This window comes from Peromyscus maniculatus, chromosome 3, assembly GCF_049852395.1.
Source record: "Peromyscus maniculatus bairdii isolate BWxNUB_F1_BW_parent chromosome 3, HU_Pman_BW_mat_3.1, whole genome shotgun sequence".
Lineage (NCBI taxonomy): Eukaryota > Metazoa > Chordata > Mammalia > Rodentia > Cricetidae > Peromyscus > Peromyscus maniculatus.
Window position 1 is genome coordinate 141557873 of NC_134854.1, and position 25538 is coordinate 141583410.

General features: G+C 46.2%; 2 protein-coding genes across 51 annotated transcripts in view; one reads left to right on the forward strand and one right to left on the reverse strand.

Annotated features, from left to right (window-relative positions):
- Cacna1c (calcium voltage-gated channel subunit alpha1 C) overlaps positions 1 to 1450 on the reverse strand; it is a 658960-nt gene extending 657510 nt beyond the window's left edge. For 9 of the 43 annotated variants that reach the window (XM_076567731.1, XM_076567739.1, XM_076567749.1 and 6 more), the window contains exon 1: positions 913 to 1447. In XM_076567731.1, the coding sequence (XP_076423846.1) occupies positions 913 to 1051 (139 nt within the window). In that variant the 5' untranslated portion in view covers positions 1052 to 1447. Of the gene's footprint in view, positions 1 to 912 lie in introns of all 43 variants that reach the window. The other 34 variants (XM_076567724.1, XM_076567768.1, XM_076567741.1 and 31 more) reach the window with 11 other exon arrangements.
- Positions 1 to 19041, forward strand: part of Dcp1b (decapping mRNA 1B) — a 40500-nt gene extending 21459 nt beyond the window's left edge. For 4 of the 8 annotated variants that reach the window (XM_006985901.4, XM_016004489.3, XM_016004490.3 and 1 more), the window contains 6 exons: positions 3904 to 3970; positions 5812 to 5947; positions 11390 to 11518; positions 13541 to 14392; positions 16508 to 16753; positions 18830 to 19041. In XM_006985901.4, coding sequence (XP_006985963.3) covers positions 3904 to 3970; positions 5812 to 5947; positions 11390 to 11518; positions 13541 to 14392; positions 16508 to 16753; positions 18830 to 18910 — 1511 coding nt within the window. In that variant the 3' untranslated portion in view covers positions 18911 to 19041. The remainder of the gene's footprint in view (positions 1 to 3903; positions 3971 to 5811; positions 5948 to 11389; positions 11519 to 13540; positions 14393 to 16507; positions 16754 to 18829) is intronic. The other 4 variants (XM_006985903.4, XM_076567770.1, XM_042273966.2 and 1 more) reach the window with 3 other exon arrangements.
- Positions 19042 to 25538: the final 6497 nt, after the last annotated feature.

Below are 25538 nucleotides of genomic sequence, written 5' to 3' on the forward strand. Positions count from 1 at the left end.
CATAGTTTGCAGAACTGATTTCTGCCAGGTTCCCAGTAAAGAGAGAACTGAGAGCTTTCGTGGGCAAACGAATGGCCTGACCCTTTTACAGGAGTAAGTGAAGAGGAGGAAGAAGGAAAGGGGGAGGGAAAGGAGGAGACTTTGGGATGAGAAAGCATAATCAAGCCGGAACTCCCACTTAGAGTTTGCTCTGCACCCTCCCGCATCCATGTGCCGCTCACTGGCCGTGTAGGTATGTGCTGTCTTTAAAGATTTCAGCCCGAATCCTCATTAAATGGTTTTGAGTTGAAAAGTACTTGGCATAAAGTAGAGAATGAATGTAAATGTCTTAAGGGTCATATTAAATAAAAACATTTATTAGGAGCACAGACAGGGTGAGGCGGGTCCTGTTTTCATTCATCCAGAATGAACTGCTGTGCTCTACTAATGGGAGCCAGTGGGCGCAAGTGAAAACGCACATTTAAGTGACATTTGATACTGCCTCTAATGACCATTTAATTGGCCCATTGAGACTTGATTGGCTTTCAGGCTTCCTGCTGAAGAAACTAAAGAACTATTGTCGTCATCAAGAACAGCCAGCTTGCTCACCCTTGTCTGTATGTGCCCACAAAACCCAGACGTGGACTCTAATGTGGCCATTTTACACTCCTCAGTCTCTTAAGGAGTTGAAAGTACAGGGGGAGACAGGCATTTTACCACGGACAGGCTGTTTTCCATGGAGAACTGTTCAAGCATGGCATCAGGAAAGGGCAGTTCAAGCCCAACTTCCCCACAGTGTGGTGAGAAGTCCCAATAAAACAAGGCTTGCATAGGCATGTGGGAGCATGTGCTGGAAAACCTCCTAGGATCCTCCTTCCTAGTGGAGCTCTCAACATGCTTCCCTTTTCTCTGGCTCCGCTCTGGGTTTCTTACCTCCAGGAGAGATGTAGAAACAGTTGAGTTGAGCTTCATGTATCACCTTGCCCTTGAACTTGCCCTCTGTTTCCTCAGACAGGTGACTGGAAAGCGGCTGGTATGGGGGTGTGGACGGCTGAACGAAGGCACGAATCATGGTGACTTCCAGTGGGGTGCTAACAGCTAATTCCACAACTAAACAGTCATCCCACGTGTAGTTTTTCCTTGTACTCTTTAGAAACTCAGAGCTGATTTCTGTGGCCACCTTTGAGGGCCATAAAGCGCTCAGGGGCCTAGCACTCAGCCTGGAATTCAGGCGTTGACTTTCAGGTTAGAGCTCTAAAAGCACACTCCTCCTTCCTTGGTTCTCCTCTGCCGAACCCTTCTCTGCCTTTGCGGCTGCCTTCAGACCTGTGCAGAGACAAGCCCTTCCCCCGTGGAGCCCTTGGAGGGAAATGTGAAGCAAATGGCTTCTGTCAGCCTGTCAGCTCATCACCTCCTGAAGGCCTGATGAGTCCTGGTCTTTGTATATCACCACGAGCTGTCTGGCACAGCCTCTTGTGTGGACGGATGATAGGCCTGGTGGGGGTGGAGGCTTGGGCCCACGCCGCAGAGAACTTGAGCTGGAATGTGGCCGTCCATGGATTCACAGGGCTGCTGAGCTGCAGAACTATTTTAAGGAGAAGAAAGCACAGGCCCAGTCCTCTATCTTGGTGCTCCTTTTAGTAGCCAGGAATGCTGGTAAATTTCTGTTTTATCTTCCCCTCCCCTTGCCTATTTAAACCTTATGTTCAAGCTAAATATTGACCGGGTGAAGAGTTGTTTCAAACGATCCCATCTGAATGTTAAAAACCATGTTGCCTCGGGTAAATCCCCATGAGGTACCAGTATTTCCTTCATTGTGCTTTAACATTTGAGGGTTTTCTGTTGTTCTGTCCGAAACCTGTATGTCAGCGTCTCGTGGTGATGAAGATGTCAGGAGGGTTTTGTTCCTTGGCATCCTGCCCTTATGGATGCCCTGTAGTTCTGTGTGTCAAGTGTCACAGAGGAGGCAGAGTGGCACCTGGAATGCTTGTTAGTGTAGTCCCAGTAAGACGCCCATCGCCATCTTCTCTGCCACGGGGCTTCAATGTCTGGTTGCACCATGAGTTCCTGACTTGCCATTTGGGAAAATTTATTCTCAAAGAAGGCAAGATTTCACTGCAGCAAATGGTCCACAGCACCTATTGTAACTGAGACAAAGAAAGCAGGCTCATGGGGCTGAGTGCCAGTGACCCAGCCTGGCTTACAAGGACAAGAGGACAGGAGTCTAGGGGGTCTGAGTGGAGACTGACTTCCGGTCGGTGGGAAGGAGCCTGGAACCTCAGTTTCCAGAATCACATTTAATCTTGACGCAAAGGTTTTATTTCAGTGTGAAAGCACACACAGCACATTGATTGGAGAACACTGATGTTCTCAATATTCTTAGGTTTGTCATAGTGCTGTGGATGGATGTGTGCGTTTGTCTCAGAGAGTGCCCTGTTGAGAAAACCTGAGGTGTCATCCCCTTTGCCCCTTCCATATGTAGGTGTCTGAGGTAAACGTTCTGTGTGCATGGGCTGGAGAGATGTCTCGGGGTAAGAGCACTTTCGGCTTTTCTAGAGGACCAGATTGGGTTCCTAGCACCCACATCTGGAAGCTCAGCTACCTGCAACTCCAGTACCAATGGATCTGACGCCCTTTCTGGCCTGTGGGTGTACCTGCAGGCATGTGCGCGTGCGCACACACACACACACACACACACACACACACACACACACACACACACACACACACACACAAACTAAAATAAATCTTTTTGTCAAAAGATTCTGTCTGTACTCAAATCAGTATAAAAATGAAGTTTAATGTCTCAACTTTTGGCAAGTTAGTGATTTAGATTCATAAAGCTTTTTTCTGATACCTGCTTAAAATAGCATTAAAAAGATATTTCCTGTGCTTTTGGATATTTATATCAGTACTATCCTGGGGCAGACAGTTCATGTCTGTGCATGGTGAGATGAATGAACAGAAAAAGGTGTTTTTAGACAATCATAGCTATCTTTATACAAAATAATTAAATGCTTTGAAAGTTCATATTTTTTGAATTTTTTGTTTTCCTTTAAAATACTTTTTGCTAATTTTCATTCCTCTATCATAATATTGCTGCTGTTTTCAGTGAAGTTTTTAATGTCCATGTAGTTCATGTGTATTATTTATAGGATTCTTTGCATATATTACCAGGACCTCAACTAGATATTTACAAATGTATCCTGCAACTGTTTTAGCCTCTACTACAAAAGTAATGGAGCTAGATATATACCAAATTTAATAGATAACTTATTTGAAAATTACTAAATGAATCAACCACAGTTATACTACATTTCTGTTCATTGCTAAATGGTTACACCATAGTCATACCTAACCTTCCAACATTTGTAAATTTTCTGTATGGACATTTTAAAATGAAATTTATTTTTAAATATATTTTTTCTAGTTCCCTATCCTAATAACTCACTGCCAATTTTTCAGTTAACATATTCTTTGGAGAAGGAGCGGGAAGGAGGTTTCTAGGCATAATTTGAGCATCAGGTTTCTGAATATTTAAAAATAAAGATGAAATGTGTTTATGAAATGTGCAAATGGAATATAGAAACAATGAAGTCTCAAAGCCAAGCAGTTTAGAAATCCTGGTCTCGTTTTCAATCTGTAGCCACTTGTGTAAGAAGCATTTAGCAACTGCCTGTCGAGCTAGAGGCTGCACCGTTAGGGAAGCCGCTTCAGTGTGTGCACCAAGTCCTCAGCACTTCCAGTAGAGATGCTTGCCTTTGACATGGAACGCCAGTGACTGGCTTCATTTATTTAGTAATAAATCGAACAAATCCATTCCACAACTGACCATTATATATTTTCCTCTAAGACAGAAAGGGAATTTCTTCCATTGTGTGACTTTGAAGATGCTTATGGCTTGTTTGATGTGTTTTTCCCCAGTGTCCATTTATGGAATTTGGTTTTATGATAAGGAAGAGTGCCAAAGAATTGCAAAACTGATGAAAAAGTAAGTATCAAAAGACCAAGTGTTTCCTAGTACCGGGCGCTATGACTCACGCTTCTAAGTGTGTGAAGCAACACTAACTTTACCAGGAAGTGTTTCTCAGCCATCATCTTCAACGGGACCCCAAAAACACTGGACACTGCTTACTAAATGAAAAAGGAGAAAGAAACGGCTTCTGTGCTTTCTCTAGGTCCACTGTCTGCATGAAGTGCCTTGTTCTGCCCCGAGTGCTGTGGCTGGTTCAGCCATGGGGGGGGGGGGTGTCTTTGGTGTTTTCTTCATTTGTAAATAAGTAGTATTTTCTCTGGATGTGTCCATCAGGAAAAAGAACATGCCCCAAGGCTTTAATACTCTACTTCCTGCCTACCCTTTTACAGCTTCCTAAACTGTGTTCGGAACTCAGAATCCCCAGTGCCTCAAATACCAAGTGCTTAAAATTGTCTTTAGTTCTCCTCTCTGGGAAGGTCAGAATTCGTGTTAGTTTAGCAATCAGTGCAGAGTCTCTCTCTCTCCCTCTCTCCCTCTCTCCCTCTCTCTCTCTCCCTCCCTCCCCCCCTCCCGCACCCCCAGTTACTTGTCTCACATACTGGTTCTGAGGTGCTTCTACATTGCCATCCACTTTCCTCCTCTCAGCTCCCCTAGTTTGCATCAAAACGAGGCCCAGGTGAGGTTGGTGGATTCTGCTTGGCTGTTCAGTTTTGCTGCTGTTTATGCAAATGGCCAAGAGCCTCAGGATGAAGTGAGTTCATGAAGCTGGGTCTCTGCCTAGGCTAGCTGCTCCCCACCCGGATGAGATGTTCTGTCTGTAAAGAACCAGTATTCATTTCTAAATCCAGGGGCACTGAAATGAAAAAGTGACCCTCCTCCCAAGGGAATGAAAACCAGGGAACACATTCTTATAAATAAAATTGACTCCTGAAATTCTCGCTTGTGAGAGCTAATTTTAGGCCACCCGCTCAAGTCCCAGATGGTGATTAAGTGTGTTCAAACTGGTATTTACCACCATAACAACTAGTTCCTTAAACATTTCATGTTGTTGTAAATTGTTCAAGGGATAATAATAGCAGGATTCATATGGATTAAAAAAATACCCCGTAGCGCAGCCAAGAGGTCATGGTAAAGCTGGTAGCATTCTGCAGTGATTGCCTAACAGTTCAGGCAGGAAAATGATTGTTACTAGCAATGAGCAGTTGATTAGCCAGGATTCAGATCCCTTCTCTAGTTAGAATAAAATCTCTTGGTAACTTCACAGGTCTTGCTTTACCGTTAACTTATGACTTTAACAAAAGAATTTGGGCTGCAACTCAAAACAAGCCAAAGAAAGGTTTTAGTTTTTTTCTTTATGTTTCCCAGCAACATTTAGGACCATGTGGTCAGTGTTAGGATGTGACCTTTTTGGTACCTCCAAATTTCCAGAAAGCTGCCAGATCTGAGGTGGTCCTGTCCACCTGGCTTGATCTTGAGGTATTTGGGAAGGAGGGGGATCTCTATGTCATGCCAGTCATTCCTGTTGAATGTCTGTTCTTTGGAAGGCTTCCTCCATGACAGTTCTGCTGCTACAATGTAAAAGCAGCTGTGGCTGATGTGCTGAACAGTGAGCAGTCTGTTATTCTCTTTACAAAAACAGGTCGGGCAGGCTGTCACCCACAGGTCATAGCTTGCTGACTCATTCCCTGGATTTGCATATGTGGCCAGTTGACTCAAGACCTCATCTCTCATTCTCTGTTTCAAATGCCTGAGTAGTCTTTCTAAGATGGCTCTAATGGGATGAAAACCCTAGGGAGAGAACTCGAGTGATGGCATTTGTTTTGACTAGTTCCCTGATATTTCCCTTGTTTTTCTAGCCTCACTCAGTGTGAGCAGTTGAAAGCCTGTCATGGAGCTGGAGCAGAATCCTCCCCAGTGACCCTGAGTTCAGGAGAGGGCAGAGAAGTAGATATCTTACAGATGCTCACCAAGGCCAAAGATGAGTACACCAAGGTGAGTCTGTTCTTCCCTACGATCGCACTTAACCACAGCGACAAGATCGTCACTGAGAAAGACTTAAGGCTCTTTGAAAGCCAATGGGGGAATCAAGATCTCTTTGCTTTTAGTGACTGTAGACCGTTTTCTGCAGTGACTTAAAAAGATAGCCTAAGAAATCAATAGCCTTCCTACAAACAAATCATATTCGGTTAGAGGACTTACTACCTTTACAGTGGTAACATGTAGATAAATCAATCATGTCTTCATTGGTGGGCAGGCCTTGGAATCCCAGAACTTGGAATCTGAAGCAGGGGATGGATGGTAAGTTTCAGACCAGCCTGGACTACATAGTGAGACTTGTCTCAAAAACTCAAAGCATGGGCCCCAGCAACAGGGCCCAGTGGGTAAGGGTACCTGCCACCAAGCCTGGTGACCTGAGCTTGGTCCTGGGGACCCACCCGGTGGAAGGAGAGAGCCGACTTCCACAAGTTGTCCTCTTTTGACCTCCACACATGTGCTGCGGTACCCTCCCCAGTGATAAATAAAAGATAATTAAAAATTGTAAATCAAAATAAAAAGCATAAAAGTAGACTTGAAGAGACACAAGTGTGTGCCCTGTTCTTAGCGAAGGAGTAAGAAGACTGGATGTAAAGTTATCATTCTCCTTCAGCCTCTAAGTCTGAGGTGATTTCTAAAGAAATACTGCTGTTTTCTTTTCTTCTCTTTCTCCTGGAACAGACAAGCTGACTGTAGGGGAAATAGACAACTCCCCAGCGTAGTGAGGAGTGGGGAGGAGCTGTAAAACCAGCAGTATTGACTGGAGATAGAATAGGAGCCATGAAGCAGGCTCTGCTTGATGCTAAAAATTGGTTTTGAATGTGTAGGGTACTGTAGATTGTTGGTATTCAGACACAGGAACCAGATAGGCCAACAGGATAGCTGAAGCCAGAATTAGATGCAATTGTAGATCCAGTTTATGATATGATAAATAACTGTTTCAGATCAGTTTTGTGAATGGATTCTTTGTGGTTTTGTTTGTTTGTTTGTTTGTTTTTTAAGACAGGGTTTCTCTGTGTAGTTTTGATGCCTTTCCTGGAACTCGGTCTATAGACCAGGCTGTCCTCGAACTCACAGAGATCCGCCTGCCTCTGCCTCCTGAGTGCTGGGATTAAAGGCATACAGAATTCAAACTGTGCCTCAAACCAGCCCAAGATGAATCTCAAATGTTAGAAAATTCAAGTTCCAAAGGAAAACTTACTTGGATCTCTTTGCAATCTAGGAAAAAAGAATCCTTAACTGTGCCTTAAAACTCAAAACCAGATAATTTCAACTATATAAAAAATTAACATTTTGCAAACTTTAAAAAAATGAAAAACAACAACAACAAAACAAAACAAAAACCTGGACAGTAGTGGCTCACACCTTTAATCCCAGCACTTGGAGGCAGAGGCAGGCAGATCTTTGTGAGTTCAAGGACAGCCTGGTCTACAGAGAGAGCTCCAGAACAGCCAGAGCTGTTACACAAAGAAACCATGTCTCCAAAAGCAAAAAAAAAAAAAATGAAATGTAACAACTGAGAAGAAATATTCACACCTAAAAACTAGGAAGTGGGTGGGTTAAGTCCCCTAAAAATTGAAATATAAAAGATTAACACTCTAGAGAAATGGGCAAAATAAAATAAAATTAAGAAAAAAATAATCTTAGAATTTGGAAAATGAGTAAAAAAAATATAAGAAAATGTAACTGAATATTACATTGTGGCATCATTAGGAAAATCATGACTTCAAGCCACAATGTTTGAACTGAACAGTCTTTGCAGATTATACTTCAAGGGTGAAAAGAACAACAAATTAGAAGCTTGATTCAGTGGTCTTATTAGTAGGAATATTGACCTTATAATTTTTCAGCTGTTACAGATACAGTAAATGAGAAATTACATTAGTGTGTCTAGAACCAATCCTTGATGTAAGAGAAGAAAATCAAACTAAGTTAAAGTTGGCATCTTAAGTGGAGACATCAAAATTAGTTCATGTTTTGTTTCTTAACTATGGAAACAAAACTGAAAGCTCCTGGCTCCCTGCAAAGACTCAGAAATGATTGACTGCCAGTAGCAGTTAGCACCCTCGCTGCCCAGGGTCATCTCCTCCTAAAAAGTGTCAGAGTGCCAGTGGCGCACGCCTTTAATCCCAGCACTCGGGAGGCAGAGCCAGGCAGATCTCTGTGAGTTCAAGGCCAACCTGGTCTACAGAGCAAGATCCAGGACAGGAACCAAAACTACACGGAGAAACCCTGTCTCAAAAAACAAACAAACAAAAAGTGTCAGACCTCTTTGACGAAGTTCCTGATTGTGGGCAAATGGGATCCTACTCAGTGGTCACTGCCGCCAGCTTACGAGAGCACCAACCAGAACACAGCAGCAGTGTGGACTGAGTGCAGGACATATAATCATGAATCATGTGGATCATGGTGATGAGTGAGAGAGACAGCGTGGACGAAATTCAACCACTTCCAGCTTTCCATTACAGGGTCTTCTTGGTATTCTATAAGCATTTGAAACTGACTTCTGCTTCCTGAAGGTGCCTTCCTGCCTTTCCTCCCCTTCCTCACCCACCCAGACAAGGTCAGACTTTCAAGGTCCCTTTCAAGTCCTTCCTGTCACATGAGTTGTGCCTAACCCACCCCCCCAGCTGATGTAAATGTTAGCGTCCGTCACATTAGAGAGGCCGTCGTCTCCTGTCGGCTCTTGCCTCTCATGTATGCAGTAGGCGTTTTAACATACACAGACAAGGTACAGATCATCAGTAAAATGGGTTTGGTATGGTGAAGTGGAAAATGGAAACAGTAATAAAGAACAAGGATTTTCCCCTCAGAATTCTTGTGAAGTGTATCTCCATTTTTGGACATGTTTAAAAAGACATAGTGGAGTTGGTATGAAAGAATTTCATGTCTCTTGATAAGGATTAAATGAAAACTTCTGAGATCCCTTCTGTCTCTGGAATCTGGTGGGGAATTCAGTCTGATTTTTAAATTAATTTTTTAATTTAATTGAAAAGTAAAATTTGTATAAATTAAGGCATACAACATGATGTTTTGATACCTATATACATTGTGGAATGGCTAAATCAAGCTAATTAATGTATGTATTACATACATACATTACATAGCATTTTTGTGGTGAGAACATTAAAATCTACTCCGAGTGCCTTTCATATGTGCAGTTTTTAGCTGTAGTCACTGTGATGTGTGGTGGATCCTTTGGATTTCTCCTGTCTGATATCTTATGAACATGCTCACAATAGCCTGTACCCCAAGCCTCTGGTAGCCACCATTCTCTCTGCCCTTGTGAGTTCTTCTTTTCTAGATCCACATGTAAGTGACATTATGTGGGATTTGCCATTCTGTGATGTGTTGACTTCACTAAACACATTTTCCTTGGCTTTTATCCTTGTGATCACAAACGGCAAGGCTACTTTTTTCTTGTGTGTGTGTGTGTGTGTGTGTGTGTGTGTGTTGTGTGATTTATCCATTGATCTGTTGACACACATTTAATTGATCTATGTTTTTGCTGTTAATAAATGGTCCTGCAGTGAACTTGGAAGTACAAATGTCTCTTGTGGACATATGGCTTCATACTCTCTAGTTATGTGCCCAGTAGTTGGATTGGTAGGTCTTCTGGTAGTTATGGTTTTTTTTTTTTGGTTTTTTTTTTTCTTAGGAACTTTGGTACTGTTTCTGCAGATTGCCAGCAATACTGCACCAGGATTCCCTTTGCTCCATAGCCACATCAACACTTTACTATCTTTTGACTTTTTTAAAAGTATTTTTATTTTATGTGTATGCACCATGTGTGTGCCTGGTGCCCATAGAAGTCAGAGAGGGCATCAGATCTTCTGGAACTAGTGTTATGGATGGTTGAGAGTGCTAGGAACCAACCTGTGTCCTCTGGGAGAGCAACAAGTGCTTTTAACCTCCGAGCCAACTCTCCAGCCCCTCTTTTGCCTTTTTGAGCTTACGTATTCTACTGAAATGATGTGAGGTCTCATTGTAACTTTGATTAGCATTTCCCTATGATTAGGGTTGTCATTGTGAGTCCAGACTGGGCTATATAACAAGGCCCTGTCTCAAAAAGAAAAGGGAGAAAAGACCTAAGGAGTAATGTGTAATGGCAGGCAAAGCTACCTCAGTGCATAGGAAAGGTGGGGGAAATCTATTTTCCTTGTTTAAAATAAAGAGTCACTCTGTAGAATTAGCACACCTCTTTGTAAGTGGTAAGAGGGGCTAGCGACTCCTCTGGCCAGCACTTTCTAAGTCAGGGTCTTGTGTGGCCTTGCACTGCCTTGCTTGCCCTGCTCTTAGGAAGACAGCAGTTGACCCATGCAGCGACACCACCAATCACTGTCACTCACTTGAGAAGAATGTAAAAATAACACTTTATGACTTAAAAGCAATTCCACACTCTATTCAGTACTAATGCCTAATGGCCAAAGAATTGACAGGACTCTTGGAAAATGTAGTTAGGCTTTTGTGTGGTTGATTTGACAGACAGGTGCACACAGTGGCACCCAAGCCCAGGCCTGTGTCCTAGAATAAGAGACTGTGCCCCAATAGCTAGAAAACCCCTGAGAACTCTGGGCTCCCGAGATGACATGGTGTCTGTCACTCATGCTTTGTCAGATGTGATGACTGTTTCAGGCATGAGGCATTGACTGGGCAGCTGAAGCAAATGCTACAGAGAGAAGGACCTGTGTATTGTTTTATTTGCTGTTTTAACAAAATGAACCACAACGTTATCGCCAGGTGCTTTTGTCATGAGTCCTACTGTTAGCGGTGGCACGGTTGGTTAGGTTAACAGGTGATAATGAGTCAGGATTTGAAATGATGAGGCCTGTCTCATCTGTTTATGAAATTCTAATCTGTAGTGAGTGGCTCAGAACACTTCATTTAAATTATCCTGTTTATGCAAGAAGTCATCTATTAAATAAAGGTGGTGTTAGCAATTTTTAAATCAGTGGTTTGAGACAGCATTACTTTTTAGTTTGTGGACCAAACGGGTTTAGATGCTTGGGTTAAGTATTTTTAGCAGCTCCCTGTATTCTACTCTATATTATTTCTGTGATTGCTCACTATCAAAACCTATTAGACTGGTTGTTTTGAAACTATTTCTTCTTAAGCAAACACATAGCCTTCCAACTATCCACAAGCATGTGGGTCCTCAGGGCTAACTGATGTAGGTGGTAATATTTTAGGACACTGAGTTACACACACCAAAAAAATTGTAGTTGATTCTACCTAAATGTAGTTCCCATCAGAAAAGTAGAAGAGATTATCCTTCATGCATGAAAACTTATTTAAAGACTAGCCATCTACCAATTAGATAAGTAAGAAAGGCTGTAGACACACTAGAGCTGCTTTTATTTCCTTCAAAAAAATGAAGTATTTGGTTTTTTTCCATTCCAGTGTAAGACCTGCTCTGAGCCCAAACAGATAACCAGTTCTTCTGCCATCTGTGACAACCCTAAGCTTATCAAACCTGTCCCCGTGAGGCCCAGTGGCAGCCAGAGGCTACCAGAACCCCCTCCCAACAAGGTACGAGTCGACTGCTTTTTTTGTTTTGTTCAAAACCGTTTTCATCTTTTGGAATTAAAATATAATTCCATCGCTTTCTCCCTCTCTTCCCTCCAGCCCTCCCTTGTAAACGCCCTTTGCCTTCTCTCAAATTCATGGCCACTATTTCTTTAATTCCTAAGTATTATATGTTCCTAAATATAGAAATACAACCTGTTCAGTCCAGGTTATTTGTTACGTATATGTGTATGGTGTTACTCGTATGTACATGTTTTCGGGGCTCACCGTTTGGTATTGGATAACCAGTTGGTGTGCTCTTTCCTAGGGGATACTATTTCTCCTGCTCTCAGCATTCCTTAGCTGCCTGTAGTTCTTTGTCTAGGAGGGAGGCCCCATGAGATCTCCCCTTCCATGTCAGCATACCTTCTGTTGGGTGTCATGGTCCTTTATTCACAATAGCTAGGAAATGGAAACATCCTAAATGTCCTTCAACTGATGGATGGATAATGAAAATGTGGTACATATACGCTATGAAATACTGTTCAGCTGTAAAGAAAACTAAAATTATGAAATTTTTAAATAAATGTGTAAAACTAGAAAAGATAATATTGAGTGAGGTAACCCAGACCCAGAAAGACAAATGTTACATGTTCTCTCTCATCTGAGGCTCCTAGACCCAGATCTCCCAATATGAGATTATAACCTGGAGTCACTACACAAAGCAGGGAAATCCTCTGCTTTCATCTGTGACCTCTGGCATTCTCAAAGAGCTTTACCCATGTACTGCAGGGGAGGGCCTGGCCCTGCTGAAGGACACCTAAGGTCGGTGGAGAAAGGCCAGGTCTTGTTGCACTGTGCATCTGAACTATGGAGCACGGGTGCCCTTCCTCAGGGATTGTCCAGTTGACCACACGCTGTGCTTGTGGCTCATGAGCCAAGACTGCTTAGAAGATCCTACATTGTTCAAAGAACAAGTGTCAGGGGAGACAGAAGCATAAACCTTCTGAGAGAGGTGCCTCCTCAGGCCGCTGGAGGAGCAGCCACCATAGCAGTACAATAAAACGTGACATTTCTCAGCATCACTGTGTACCCTGAGCAATGCCAGGCTCTGGCCGTGCGGCAGAGTGCCTGTTCTGGATTAGCTCTGGGCCAGGGAGTAGGGGAAGGCCCACAGGCCTGGGGCGGTGTGTGTGCTGTGTGCTGTCCACAGCAGTACATCGGAGACAAACTTTGCTGATCAGCAGGGCCCATTGTTGATTGTAAAGGAAACATATCTGTTCTTTCATCATAGTTATTCCTAAGTAAAGAGATGTTTTGCAAGGAATTAATTTAAATCAGTTCTGAAAATGAGCATGAGCCAAAGGCAGAAAATTACTTGACTAATGAAAATCTTGTTTTGAATTTTTCAAAAAAGACGTATTTTCTAACTCATTTTAGCTTTTCATTAGTTTTCTTGAGAATTTCTCTCATTTGAGTAGATAAGCCAAGATACATAGACTTTAGAGTGGGAAAGAGGACCAGCTCAGGGCGGGAGTGGTATAGCGGCCAGGCATTGGATCACCTGGTCCTTGCACATTAGATTAAAATACTCTTCTTTCTAGCCTTGCTCTCTCGAATTCTGTGAAAAGCTGCCAGGAACCTGGAGCTCTTACGTCCTGCTTATTTCCAGTACAGTTTGTTCTCAGCAACCCTAGGTGGACCCTGGCTGTAGAGATGGGTTACCATGAAGTATGTGCAATCCTATACTATAGAGTGTAATTTTGTCCCCTAATCTGCCAGCTGCAGACCCCTCAAGGATCACATGCATGTCTTATCAAGTGACCAGATACTGTGATGTAACAACAGCCTTAGGGGCAGGGAGGGGAGAATGCTGTGAAGATATTAGACATTTCAGAGGTCTCAGGCTTTTCGAGTTGATAAATTTCACCCGTCACTGATCCTTTGTAAATAGAAGAACTCATCAGTTAACTGAGTTCTGCTTCACAGCCCCCCTGCCATAACCAAACTGTGTGAACCTATTTTTGGATATCTTTTTCCCCCCAGACCTTGGACCCTGAGCCCCAACACTTATCTTTGACAGCTCTATTTGGGAAACAAGACAAAGTTCCCTGTCATGAAATTCTGAAACCCTCCCGGCCCTTTGCCCACCACCACCACCACCATCACCACCACCACTACCACCAGCAAGAGCAGCTTCCAGTTCATCAAGGAGTTGGATGCTTCCTGTCCTATGAAGAGCCCAGAATGCTGTCACTGCCTGTGGAGAAGCAGCTATGCCCAGCCATTCAGAAACTCATGGTGGGGAGCACAGGGCCGCACCCGCTGCCACAGCACCCTGAGCAGTGGCCCTGTGAAAGTGGCAGCCCCAGTCCTGCAGGGCCAGTTCTCCCTGCTCCTGTCCAGCTGGGGTCCCCCTGGAACGGAGGGACTGCACACTGTGCACAGAGCACTTGCAGAAACCACAAGCTATTCGAGCAGCTTCAAGGTGCCGCAGGGGCAGCGCATAAATATAAGCCCTGTGCCCCTGCCAGCCTGGCTGTGGCCACTCAGCTGGCTCCGTGCCAAAGCGTGGCCCCGTCACAGCTGGTGTATTTCAGTGGCCCCCTTCCTCCCCCCACACCAGGACATCAGGCTCTCAGGAAGGAGCAGTGTGCACTGCCAGCACAAACGCTGCCCCCCTCTGGCAGCCAGGAGAACAGCCCCAGTGTGCTCCCGACCCAGGAGCTGCTGAGAAAGCTCCAGGTAGTACATCAGGAGCAGCAGCTACAGGGGGCCTCGCGGCCAGCCTTGGCAGCCAGGTTCCCCGTGTCGGCCCAGAGCTCGGGGACAGAAAAGCCTGTGGAAGCCTGGGCCAACAAGACAGCCAGCATGGAGAATCAGGCTCCTCTAATGCAGGTAAATACGTCCTGGGAGGAGAACGATGCTATAGTAACGCAATAGGATTGCCTCTGCTACAGGGAACGTGTGTCACATGAGCCTCTGTTTAGAACAGCTACCCGAACCCCCTCAGTGTGTCTCTTTGTCTTTCACCTTGCCTCCTGTCTGGAAAGAGAAGCTTCTCTCTGCTTACAGTCTGGTGTCCTCTGCCATTTAGAGGTGGTGTGTAAAGTTAAATCTCTACCATGTCATGAAGCCTGAAGACCAGCCCAGATGTGGAAAACACCTAGTCTTTGACTATGAAGACCCATGGCAGTTGGCTCTAACATTTTATACATCTGGCTGATTCTCGGCCTTCATCCTTTGGTTGGTTATTGCTTGCTTCTTGGCTCCATCCGTGATTGTGGGTGTTTCCTACGTGTTAGTAGCCACTTCCCTACATAGTGGTGGAGAAAGCGAACTCTGCATCCCACAGCCGGCAACCCTGTGGGTTCCTGAAGTAAACAGACACAGCAGTAAAGGTGCTGCTGTTTTTATTGCCTTCTAGGTGATCCATATTATGAGGACAGGCAGAAACAAGTGTACCACCCACAAACTGCCAGAGAAGGCAACACAGTGCCATTCTAGAAATAGTGTGTCTTTCTGGGAAGATAGCTGTCTGTACCCATCAGCAACCGGGACAGTCGGAAGCTGGGATCTGTTGATTGTCTGCCTGTAGTGGCATCTGAGGGTCTGGCATCGAGTCCCTGAAACCATGCTGACGTTAAAGATCGGAGAGTTACCCTTACTTGTTTTATATATATGACACTGTTGTTCTTTTTCACATGTTTTATCACACAGTAGCTCCTCAGAAATTGTTCCCATTCTTTAAAGCAAAGGCCCAGGGCACAAACCGTGTATGTTGGGAGTGTGAACCGAGTCAAGGTGTTCATTTTGAATAAGTCCCAGATGCAGGTGCTTTCTGTGGCCAACTGGGGCTTTGTCCTCCCTCTCACAGCAGGGCAGAGTGTTGACCCCTTTGTAAATGTCTGCTTTCATTTCTCTTTGATGATTTAGAATGAGAAAATCAGGGCTAATAATCAGACTAAATGTCTGCGTATACAGTTCTCTTTGTTTTTCGTTCTCACAAATGTCAGGATCCAAATAAGGAAAGTGTACATTCTGCCAGCCCACGCCGTGCTCCTCCTGACGCTGACCCCTCCCTTAGGAGCATCAGCTCTCAACACCTCTCCTTGGGATATCAAATAGGGAAAGCTAGAAGAAACAAGAGCCTGTCTTCCTCTAGGCCGTTTTCTGCCCCCAAAGATGCCAAGGGAGTGACGACAAAATGACAGCCACATCTAAATTGCTGCTTCTCTGCTTCCTTCTCATGAGTGGTGGAGGGCTTTGAGGCTGAGAAGTAAGATACTTTTGTTACCTGAGTTAGAGATACATGGTAACTGTAGGAGTCAGTCAGACCCAGTTCAGAATGTCACTTGCATAATTGGGAAAGTCATTTGAATACTTGGCTTTAGACCTGACAGCCAAGGGAATTAGGATCGACTCAGCAGACAGGTGGGTCATGGTGCTCCAAGCTCCATGTACCTTGCTCTTCATCCCATGGTCTACCTCCTTACCCTCTCCCTGTCCCTACCCCCATGCCAGCCAGGAGAAGCAGAAGGAATGCTCTCTGTCGATAAGCAGAGAAGGACCAGAGGGGCAAACCCACAAATCACAGTTCCTCCTAGTCACAGGAGGTGTCTCCTTGAAGAGCCAGGCTTGAGAGCTGTGTGTGCATCTGACAAGTACATGCTGCCACTCCCGCTGGTGACAGGACCTCAGGGCAGGGCAGTGGACAGCTAGTGCTGAGTAAAGCCAGCAATCCTAAACGCATGTTACCTGAAAACTAACTTCTCACAAGGGGTCTAACTGCATACACAGAGGTCATCGTCACGGGTGATTCCAGAGCTATGTAGTGGCCGTTGAGTGTGGAACAGGAACAGATCTGTCACCCTTTCCCACCCACAGCATCCGGGATGATCCCCACTGAGCACCCCACTACCACCATTGTGCGCAGGGCCTTTCATCTCTGGAGTGACATTTTGTGGGTTGTTTCCTAACTCTGCTTTGTGTGCATGTCTTTGCTGTGAGCAGATCACCTCATCTCAGTGTGCTCCTGCTCCAGTGGCTTCTCTGCTGATGCCCCCTGTGGTTTTCACACAGTCCACCTGTGCCCCACTGAGGGAGACTGATAATGGCCTCATGCCTCTAGGAAGCCAAGAACTTCCTGCTGCCTCCTCCAGCCTCCTTCTGCCCCTGCAGAACTGGGAATCCTCCACTATGGCCAGCAGGCCCCTCACCAGGCTGCAGCTCCAGGAGGCACTGCTGAACCTCATCCAGGTAAGACTGTTGACCTAACTAACAGTGGGCGCCATGGCAGACTAAGTTGGCTGATGCCTTCTTTGGATGCCATAAGAGTAACCCCATCATCACCACCACCAAAGAGCTTCTAAACACAGTTAACTGGATGATATTTAGAAACTACTGGTGGCCTGAGATGTCTCAAGCCTTCAAGAGATTTGTGACTTGGAGGAATGAGCAAGGCCTCCTAGCTACCAGCTGCAGACAAGAAGGGAGCATGTGATGAATGATGAGCCAGCCAGGGCACTCTGGGAGCTCACTGCTGGGAACAGTCCCGGAGTCATCCCAGGCAAGTTGCAGTTGTAAGCCGCACCGGCTCTGACCACTGAGAACGTGTTCAGCTATGCTTCTAAAACCGACTGCTCAGAGGAGAGTGGGGTGATAGGGTGCCTCGTCAGCCCTGCCTTGACTGTCTCCTCTGTACTGTGGTGGTGACTCATACTGAACTGTGGGGCGTGCACTATTGAAGTTTAATAATTCACTCGATGCCTATAGGAAACCCTATTAATATGGGCCAACCAGATCAGGTAAAGGTGTTTGCCACCAGGCCTGATGACCCACAGAATGGAAGAAGACAGAATATTGTCTTCTGATCACATCTGCGTTGTGGCATATCCATGCCTATACACACACTCTATACACAGAAAAAAAAATCAATAAGTATAAAAAATTTTAGACCCATTTTTGTCTGAGTCTACAGACAAAGAAGCTGAGGCTTCGGTTGGTCTGGTGTCACACTGAGCCTGGCTGCAATGTCCATGCCCCTTGTTGTGTGGCCCATGTAAATTAACATTCCAGGACTAGACCTCCATGTAGTGGAGCACACTCCCGAGTGAATGATAGGCCCTGGGAAGAGTAGTGCTTGAAAGCACACAGAAGCAGACACCTCAACTAATGTGTTAAGGAATCCTCTTAGCTTGGGTGGTCTTGAAAGTGTTTGTAGCACTCGGTCCATCACCAGACAGCTGCAGGAGAGCAGGCCAGCCTCTGGTTGTCTGCCTCTCCTGTTGATTCTCATCCCTGGTGAAAACATTTCTAAGGTAACATGTTCTAGAGAACAAAAGGGATGGGACTGGAAGCAAGCATCTCAGTTTGGGGGTAGAATGGCAGTCCAGTATGACTGGGCCTTCCTAATTAGATTATGTCACTAATCTTAAATACACACCATGATAGAAATATGGTCCACCTCTTCACAATAAGTTCATGAGAATGTAGAACACGTATCTGCACATTTATTTACCAGAACAATAAGGAAAGCCTTAGATCTTAAGGATTCTTGCTTTTCTGACTCATTCCGTCTGATCACATTACCCCAAGGCTGTGTGTTGTGACTTAGCTGTTTCACACTTCTCCATGTTGTGGAGTTTGTCTTCCTGATACATTGCTAAAAGTCACTTGGGCATCTTTGTAGGAAAAGCAGAAATAACATCTCTTTATCCGTGGGGTGAGAACGACACTGACTGTGGGGTAGGGAGGGAGTAACCGGGGAGGGGCATGGAGTGACTGCAGAGACTTGGTTGATTCGAGTGGGAGGGGACAGCCTCTAGCATTAATCAGGAGAAGCACTGCCCATACCCCGAGTTCTCCCCATCTTAAACAGAGAGCCCAGAGACTTCCCACAGGTCATGGGAACGGCCATGTTGCCTTTGGGAAGGTACCAATGAGCCATGCTGTGGGTAAAATCCCTATGAACGCCCCAAACAGTGCACAGACATTGGGGCAACCTAGAGAATTTTTAGGAGGGACCAGCCAACTCCTAAGCCGTTGCCAAGGCACTGTGACTCATTCCTCCTGGCCCATCCTACACACAGCACAGCTGGCTTCTGCGTGGCGGGGTTGCTGTCTGTGTCAGGTGTTAGGAGCACATGGACTTCACATGCGGGCTGACAGTCCAGCAGCTCTGTCCCAACCTTGCCTCAGCCCCTTCACGTCCACACACATAGGCCGACCCGGCCAGCTGTCAGCACAAACAGCAGCGGGGTCAGCTCCAGGCAGGAAGCCTTGGCTTCTGCTGCTCGAGTAATGGTCCCCTGGCCTGTTGGCTTTGTTTTCCAGAATGATGACAACTTCTTAAGCATAATCTACGAAGCCTATCTCTTCAGTGTAACACAAGCAGCCATGAAAAAAGCCACGTAAGCGACTCCATGAGAGCAGAGACTGGGAGAATTGGCTTTCTAGGTCCTTCACGTGAACTGGGTGACCAAACATGTTTCTACCTTTTTGACAAAGTATAGTAATACAAAGTAAAATGGTTTTGGACTGTTGAATATCTTGGGGTTTTTTTTATTCCTTGTTCTTGAAGAATCCCATCCTCCGGTATACAAATTGAGTAAGTAAATGCTTTGGGCTCCGGTCATATAAGATTAAATTTTTTCCTACATTTATGAGTCCATTTTAAGAAGAATTGGGCTCTTCATGGGAGGGGATGTTCTCTCGGAGCTATTTATTAATAGCTGAAGCTAAAGAGAGCAATTTCCTAGTGTTTCCTCTGTGTGCCATGGTGCTTGATAACCACCAGAGGGCAATATTACCCCACAAGTTACCTGCTAAGGATTTCATGAGCTCTTGAAAGCAATGTTTTTTTGTTTTGTTGTTTTTTTTTTTTTTTTTTTTTTCAACAAAGTCAGTCTTTCATTTGTAAAGCTCCACTTGACATGTTTGATCTGAGTCTTTGGAGAAAGACTTTCGGAAGGCATTTCTAGCCAGTTTCTATCTAGAAGGTTTCAATAGTGGCCCAAGACTTGAAGTAACACTCACATTTCTCAATCCAGGGTACTTCTTGAGACCCAAACAGTAGGATCAGCCTGCTCTTGCTTCCAGACAGACAGTCTCATTTAGAAAATGTGCTGGGGGACGGGGGAGGGGGTGGGGTGGGGTGGGAGGGGGGTGGCATGAGACTAGGTAGTGGCTCTCCAGGGCCAGAAGGTCGAAGATTCTCCGAGCTCTGTAGCAGTACTGTTGCTGTGTCATGTGCAAAGAGATAAGAAGCACAGTCCTAGAGGGAGGCAAAGAGCCTTGCAGTCCCCAGAGGGAGCATGTGGAAACTGACCCCTGCAGAGCATGCGCAGTGACTAAAGCTGCATGGTTTTACCATTGTAGTTATTCCTGGACCATGAAAACATTGTTGGCTTAGTGCTTCCTAGAAGAATCTTTTTCTGTCTGTGGAGAATTTAAAATGGAGGCTGGGGTGGGGTGCAGACTTCCTTACAGCTTCTGATGCTGGGACCAGAAGTGTCTGAGCTTTGTTCATCCTCCTAGCAGCAGGGAAACAGTACCTGCCCTGTATTCGGGCACGCTTTCCCCTAAGGAAGAAGGGCGGGGGCGGGGGGGGGGGGGTGCTGAAGAGGAGCTGACCTCTGCTCACCCTCCCTGTGCACTGTGTTTACCTGCATCTACTGTGCCAGCCGCTGGGAGGGATGCCTCGCATGTCATCCAGCACTGCTAGGAACCCATGTAAGCTCTCAAACCCTTGACAGTAATTATGCATGTCTCCATAGTCCTATAAGGAGGAGGAAGCAAGAGGGACAGCCATGGTTCTGTGGTCCCCAATCAGTAAAAACAGCATCACTTTGTTAACATGCCTACTAAAATTGGAGCTGTATTAGACTGGGGGTGTACCTCCATCATAGAGCACTTGCCTACATAAGGTTCTGGGCTCAGTCCCTAGCACTTAAAAAAAAAAAAAAGGTTATTTGGCCAATGACCAGTCTTTAAAAATGTGGTTTGGTGATACAAATAAAATAAAATAATGGAAAACATTTTCAAACTCTATAATTGCACGTTTAAAGATGCTTCTGTAGCTGGGGAAAGATAATTTCGTTCTTAGCATTTCTAATATATTTGTGTCAATGACTAGCTGAATTTTATGAACTAGTTTCCCTTTCTTCACATGAATAAGGAAAAGTGTAGCAGCAGCAGCTGTTGCCACCCGACAGAGCAAGCAGGGCCGGGAGTTTAGAGGACAGGCAGCCTTTGTAGGCCGAGTGCTACAGTGATCTCTTTTGACAAAATGGTACGTTCTACATCATCCACTCTAGTAGGTCACCTTAAAAGCAACAAGCCAATTCCTTTAGACCAAAGATGGCCACCTGCAGGACAGTCAGAATGGGTGCTTACCTCCTTACCTCAGCAGGCAAGAGTTGCCTTCTGCAGAGCTCCGTGGACACTTGAGCACAGGAAGAAATGGATCAGGCGGGTTTTCTAGGCATCCAGGACTGGACTTCCTATGTAAATTTCCATTTCATCTTCCCATGCTCCTCCTGAACTCAAATTCAGCTTCCACTTAGAGGTCTCTGCCCCCGCAGAGTTTTAACCTCCTTGAATTTCAGGTAGAGCCTGTAATACTGGGGCTAAAGGCAGCTTCATCCAGTGCAGTGAATGGCACCTTGCAGAGCCAAGGGAGTCAGGTGGCCGGGAGTAGAAGGTGGAACATGAGTGGAGTCCCTTGGTCCTGCCTACAGCTCCTGGACAAGTCTCTTTACAAGACACCGTATTGATGAATTGAGAGACCTCAGAGTCCAGAGGACTAAACTGTCATGGTCCGGGGCTGCATGCCAGCCATTGGGAAGGACCTACAGCTGCGGGGGAGGGGAGGGGAGGGGGAGCTTCCTGCCGTTGCCCCGACCGTGTGTGCCTGAGGCCCCCTTACTATGCCCCCCCACTTCATTGGTGCAGTGGAAGCAGTCGTGCCCCTTCTTTATGAAGGAACTCGTGGGCTGCAACGCTGCTGCACTGTCGTCCTGCGCCTGCCCCTGACTTGCAGGGAAAGTTCTGTGTTAAGTTCCTGTCATTGTGACAACAGACCTGAGTAAATCCACCTCAAGGGTGAATGGTTTGCTGTGGGACACAGTTTCAAGGCCTTTAGTGTATGTTGATGTGGGATCTGTTGATGTGAGGCAGAAAGCCATGGTGGAACAAAGCTGTCTGCCTTGTGGCAGCCCGGAAGCTGGAGTCATCGGAGAAGAGGGACCCTCAATTGAGAAAATGGCTCCATAAGATAGGGCTGTTGACAAGCCTGTAGAACATTTGCTAATTAGTGGTTGATGGGGGAGAGCCCAGCCCATTGTGGGTGGAGCCACCCCTGGGCTGGTGCCTCTGTGTAATATAAGAAAGCAGGCTGAGCAAGCCACGTGGAACAAGCCCAGAAACAGCACCCTCCATGGCCTCTGCATCAGTCCTGCCCCAGGTTCTGGGCCTGCTTGAGTTCCTGTCTTGGCTTTCTTCAGTGACGAACTATAATGTGGACATGTAAGCTAAATAAACTGTTTCCTCCCCACCTTGCTTTGGTCATGGTGTTTCATTGCAGCAGTAGTAACCTTAACTAGAGCAGGGTCCCAGTATTCCCTTCAAGGGCCTGCCTCCAAAGGCCTCACTTCCTTTCACACTGTCCACTGCCTCCTAGTAACATCACACATTGGGGACCAAAGCCTTTAACACATAGGTCTTTGGGGGACATTTCAAATCAAAACTACAGCAAGCGGCATTTTACTTGCTAAGTCAGAGAAGGCAGTGCTGTTCAACAATATATGTAGGCCCCACACATTCTGAAGACACAGCACCCCATCTCCCCACTTAGACCAGGCAAGGCGGCCACTGCAGTGGGAGAGAACCTATGTTTGCATCTTCAAGAACCGTCTAGCGTGATCGCCAGCCCTACTGCTATTTCCAGCCCTTTCAGAAGCTAGGCCTGTAGCTCCAAACAAGACATACTACCACCTGTAAGGCTCAGGGAACATGTGGAAGAGGGACTGGAAGTATGTAAGAGCCAGAGTAGAGTGAAGGGCTACAAAATGCCACTGTCTGGAATTGATGGCTGTTGCGGCCATTCAGTCACAGCTGGAGGTACCCACACTGGCCCACACAGGACTTCCCTGTCAACAGGTCAAGGAAGGAGCAGACCTCACGGGGCCCACCCTTTATCAGAAATGCTAGCTGTGATTGGTAGACTCTGGGAGAGGGGAACCACTTTAGTTACCTTTAGATGCAGACCCGCTGTTGAGCCCACCAGAGTCTAACAGATAGCTCCAAGTCCATGGGCACACAGATGGCCCTGTGATGTCAGTGAGTCATAAAGCAAAATGAATCGACCGGAGCACAGATGTGTGGGGAAGAGGGTTGACAGGGTTGCTAGGAAGCAGCTGTAAGAGTGGCAAGTGTGCATCACATGCACGTGTGAAATTGTCTAAAAGCACGTTTAATTCTTAAAAAAAAATAGCACATAAAGTATAGAAAATTTAGCATTAAAAAGAGAGAAGGGTCCAGGGCAAAGCAGCCCCAGACTGAAGGAGTTCCCTGAAGACACGCGTTGTTGGTATCGTTCTGCTTTCAGACCCTGGGACACTTTCCTCTTGAGCAAGGCTGGTACAAATGGACAACTGTATGCCTCTCCTCAAGAAACCCCCGCCCTGAGCATCTTAGCGTGTCCTGTTCCCGCATAGTGTTAGAGAGCAACCACCAGTTGAACAGGCTACTTGCCTGAACCTTGTGTGTGATACTAAGGATTGGGATGTGGACATAACAGGTGAGCATTCGACCCCAGGGCTTGTTGCCTTCAGCCAGCCCATGTGCAGAGAAGACACCTGCCTGGGGTGCTGGGGCGACGCAGAGAACGGGGTCTCCAGGCCACATGGACAAACATTCTGCTCACTTGCAGCCAAGAACCCTTCCCCTGCTTCATCTAGACATGGCCTCTTTCCTTGTCTTGGGAGGAGTCAGTTTGCTTCCCAGCTTTGGAGTATTGAGTCATTGTTAGGGTTAATTTATTGCTTGCAGCCAGCTGGTTGTAGCCATGCTTTGTCATGTGAAGTTGGCTGGCTGCACATATTGGTAAGCCTCTCCAGTGCAGTGCTGAATACTTGACTTGCAGATTGCAAATGCTTGGCACCCCAACCCTCTTACAATTAGGGAGCGAGAGGGGCGGTTACAGATTCTCGGTGTGTTTAACCCAACCTTGCTTATCCAGACAGATTTTCACCAAATTTAGTTCTGAGTAATGTCTTCCAACAGCTTAGGGCTCCAAGAAAAGTACACAAATAAAAACCGTGTGTGCAGACTGTGGTCTTAAACATCAACATGGGGAGAAAGGCAGATCACTGTTGGTAATGAATGGTCTCCAAGGGCCAGGCAGACAGCAGGGGGGGCACAGGAGGTGCACTGAGCCAGCTCTGAGTGCAGCTTAGGCTGAGTCCCAGGGCTACTGGAGATGGAAGTGAGCAGAACTCAAAGGCTGGCAAGTTGACTAGGGACATGACAGAAAGGAAGTAAAGGGCATTCTAAGTAGGCAAGAGAAGGAGTTGTGAGCCAGTGCTGACAACTTTCCTCAGAAGTCTGAGGGCCAAGGGCAAAGTCCTAGGTATTTGTGAAAAAGCCAAGGTGAAGCCCCCCAGTCATACTGGTAGAGTCAGCTAACACTGGAGGTAATGAGAGCCCAACTTTACAGACACTGAGCAACCCAAGCCCAGGCCTTCTCTGTGGCCTCTCTAGCGACTGCACACCTACCAGCCATTCAACAGATCCACCTCCTTCCGGGGAGCTGTCCTTACTTCCCACCATCTGTCTGGTGTACACAGTGCATTGGCACCTACGCCATCCCAGGGCTTGAGACCAGGACGGCAGGCCCAAGATCTGGGCTCTCATGAGCTCCAAGTGATGCTGTGCCAAGAGCTGCACTGAGAATGACCTGGATTCCAGTCCCATCCACCACATGAGCACCGGAATTGCTGTCTGGGGGCTTTAGTGAGCCTAGAGTTGACACAGAACTAAAACCACACACGTTTTGCAACAGTGATCCTGTTTACAGCAGTTCTGGAGAATGTGTACCACGCAGCCTTGAAGCAGAGGCATGGCCCGGCTCCTCTTCATTGCCATCCAGAGTCCTCTCTTCAGTAGCCCACGTGACAGTTTTGCATTTTTCTGCCCATGACACTTTTCCAGGCTTGTTGGTTTCTTAAGTCTGTTTCCTCACTGTGTTCTTCCAGTGCTTCCGGAAGCAGAAAGGAGCCTCACACAATATCCATAGATAATGAGCCCCCAAAGGATAAGGGGCTCTATTCTGTGGCCAGCCTCCTCATGTTGGCCACACCCCATCAGATGCCACTGTTCCCTAGGTCAGACAGCTGTGTCAGCTGAGAGGCAGCCATTCCTGGCTTCCCATCCTCCTCAGTGTCTTTCCCAATCCTCCGTTCTTCCTTCACTCAAAAGCAATGTACCTGCGCAGACCCAGATATCCAGAGACCACATCTGTCTGCCCATCCACTGGGAACGGGCTCTTTCCCAAGCTCCTTACCACACACTGAGTTGATAGCCACTCCATTTGCTTGTGGTATCAATGTGTGCCAAGCCTCTGTGCTCAGGCTGTGGGTAGCACTGGAGACACACTCACAGTCCAGGATGAGGAGGGTTAATTATAAAACAGTATCACCAGGGTAATCAGTATTAGGCCTGTGATATTGTGAGGAACATGAATGGAATAGGAGGCCAAGCCAACGGGTTCCAGGAAGAGGTAATATCTAAGAAGCTCCTGAAGAATGAGAAGGAGCTCATCAAAGGGGCAGAGGTTGGTGTTCAAGGCACAAACCACATAGGCAGGGAGCAGCAGCCACCCTGTTTGGTGTGGGCAGAAAACAGCACAGACCAATGTGCTAGAACTTAGAAGAGGAGGTGTGACTGAAGAAAGCAGTCTGGACCTACAGACAATGAGATCATGGGTGGATTCTAGCAGAAAGGGATGTTCAGATCCTCATCTTCCCTCAGCTCCCTGGCAGCT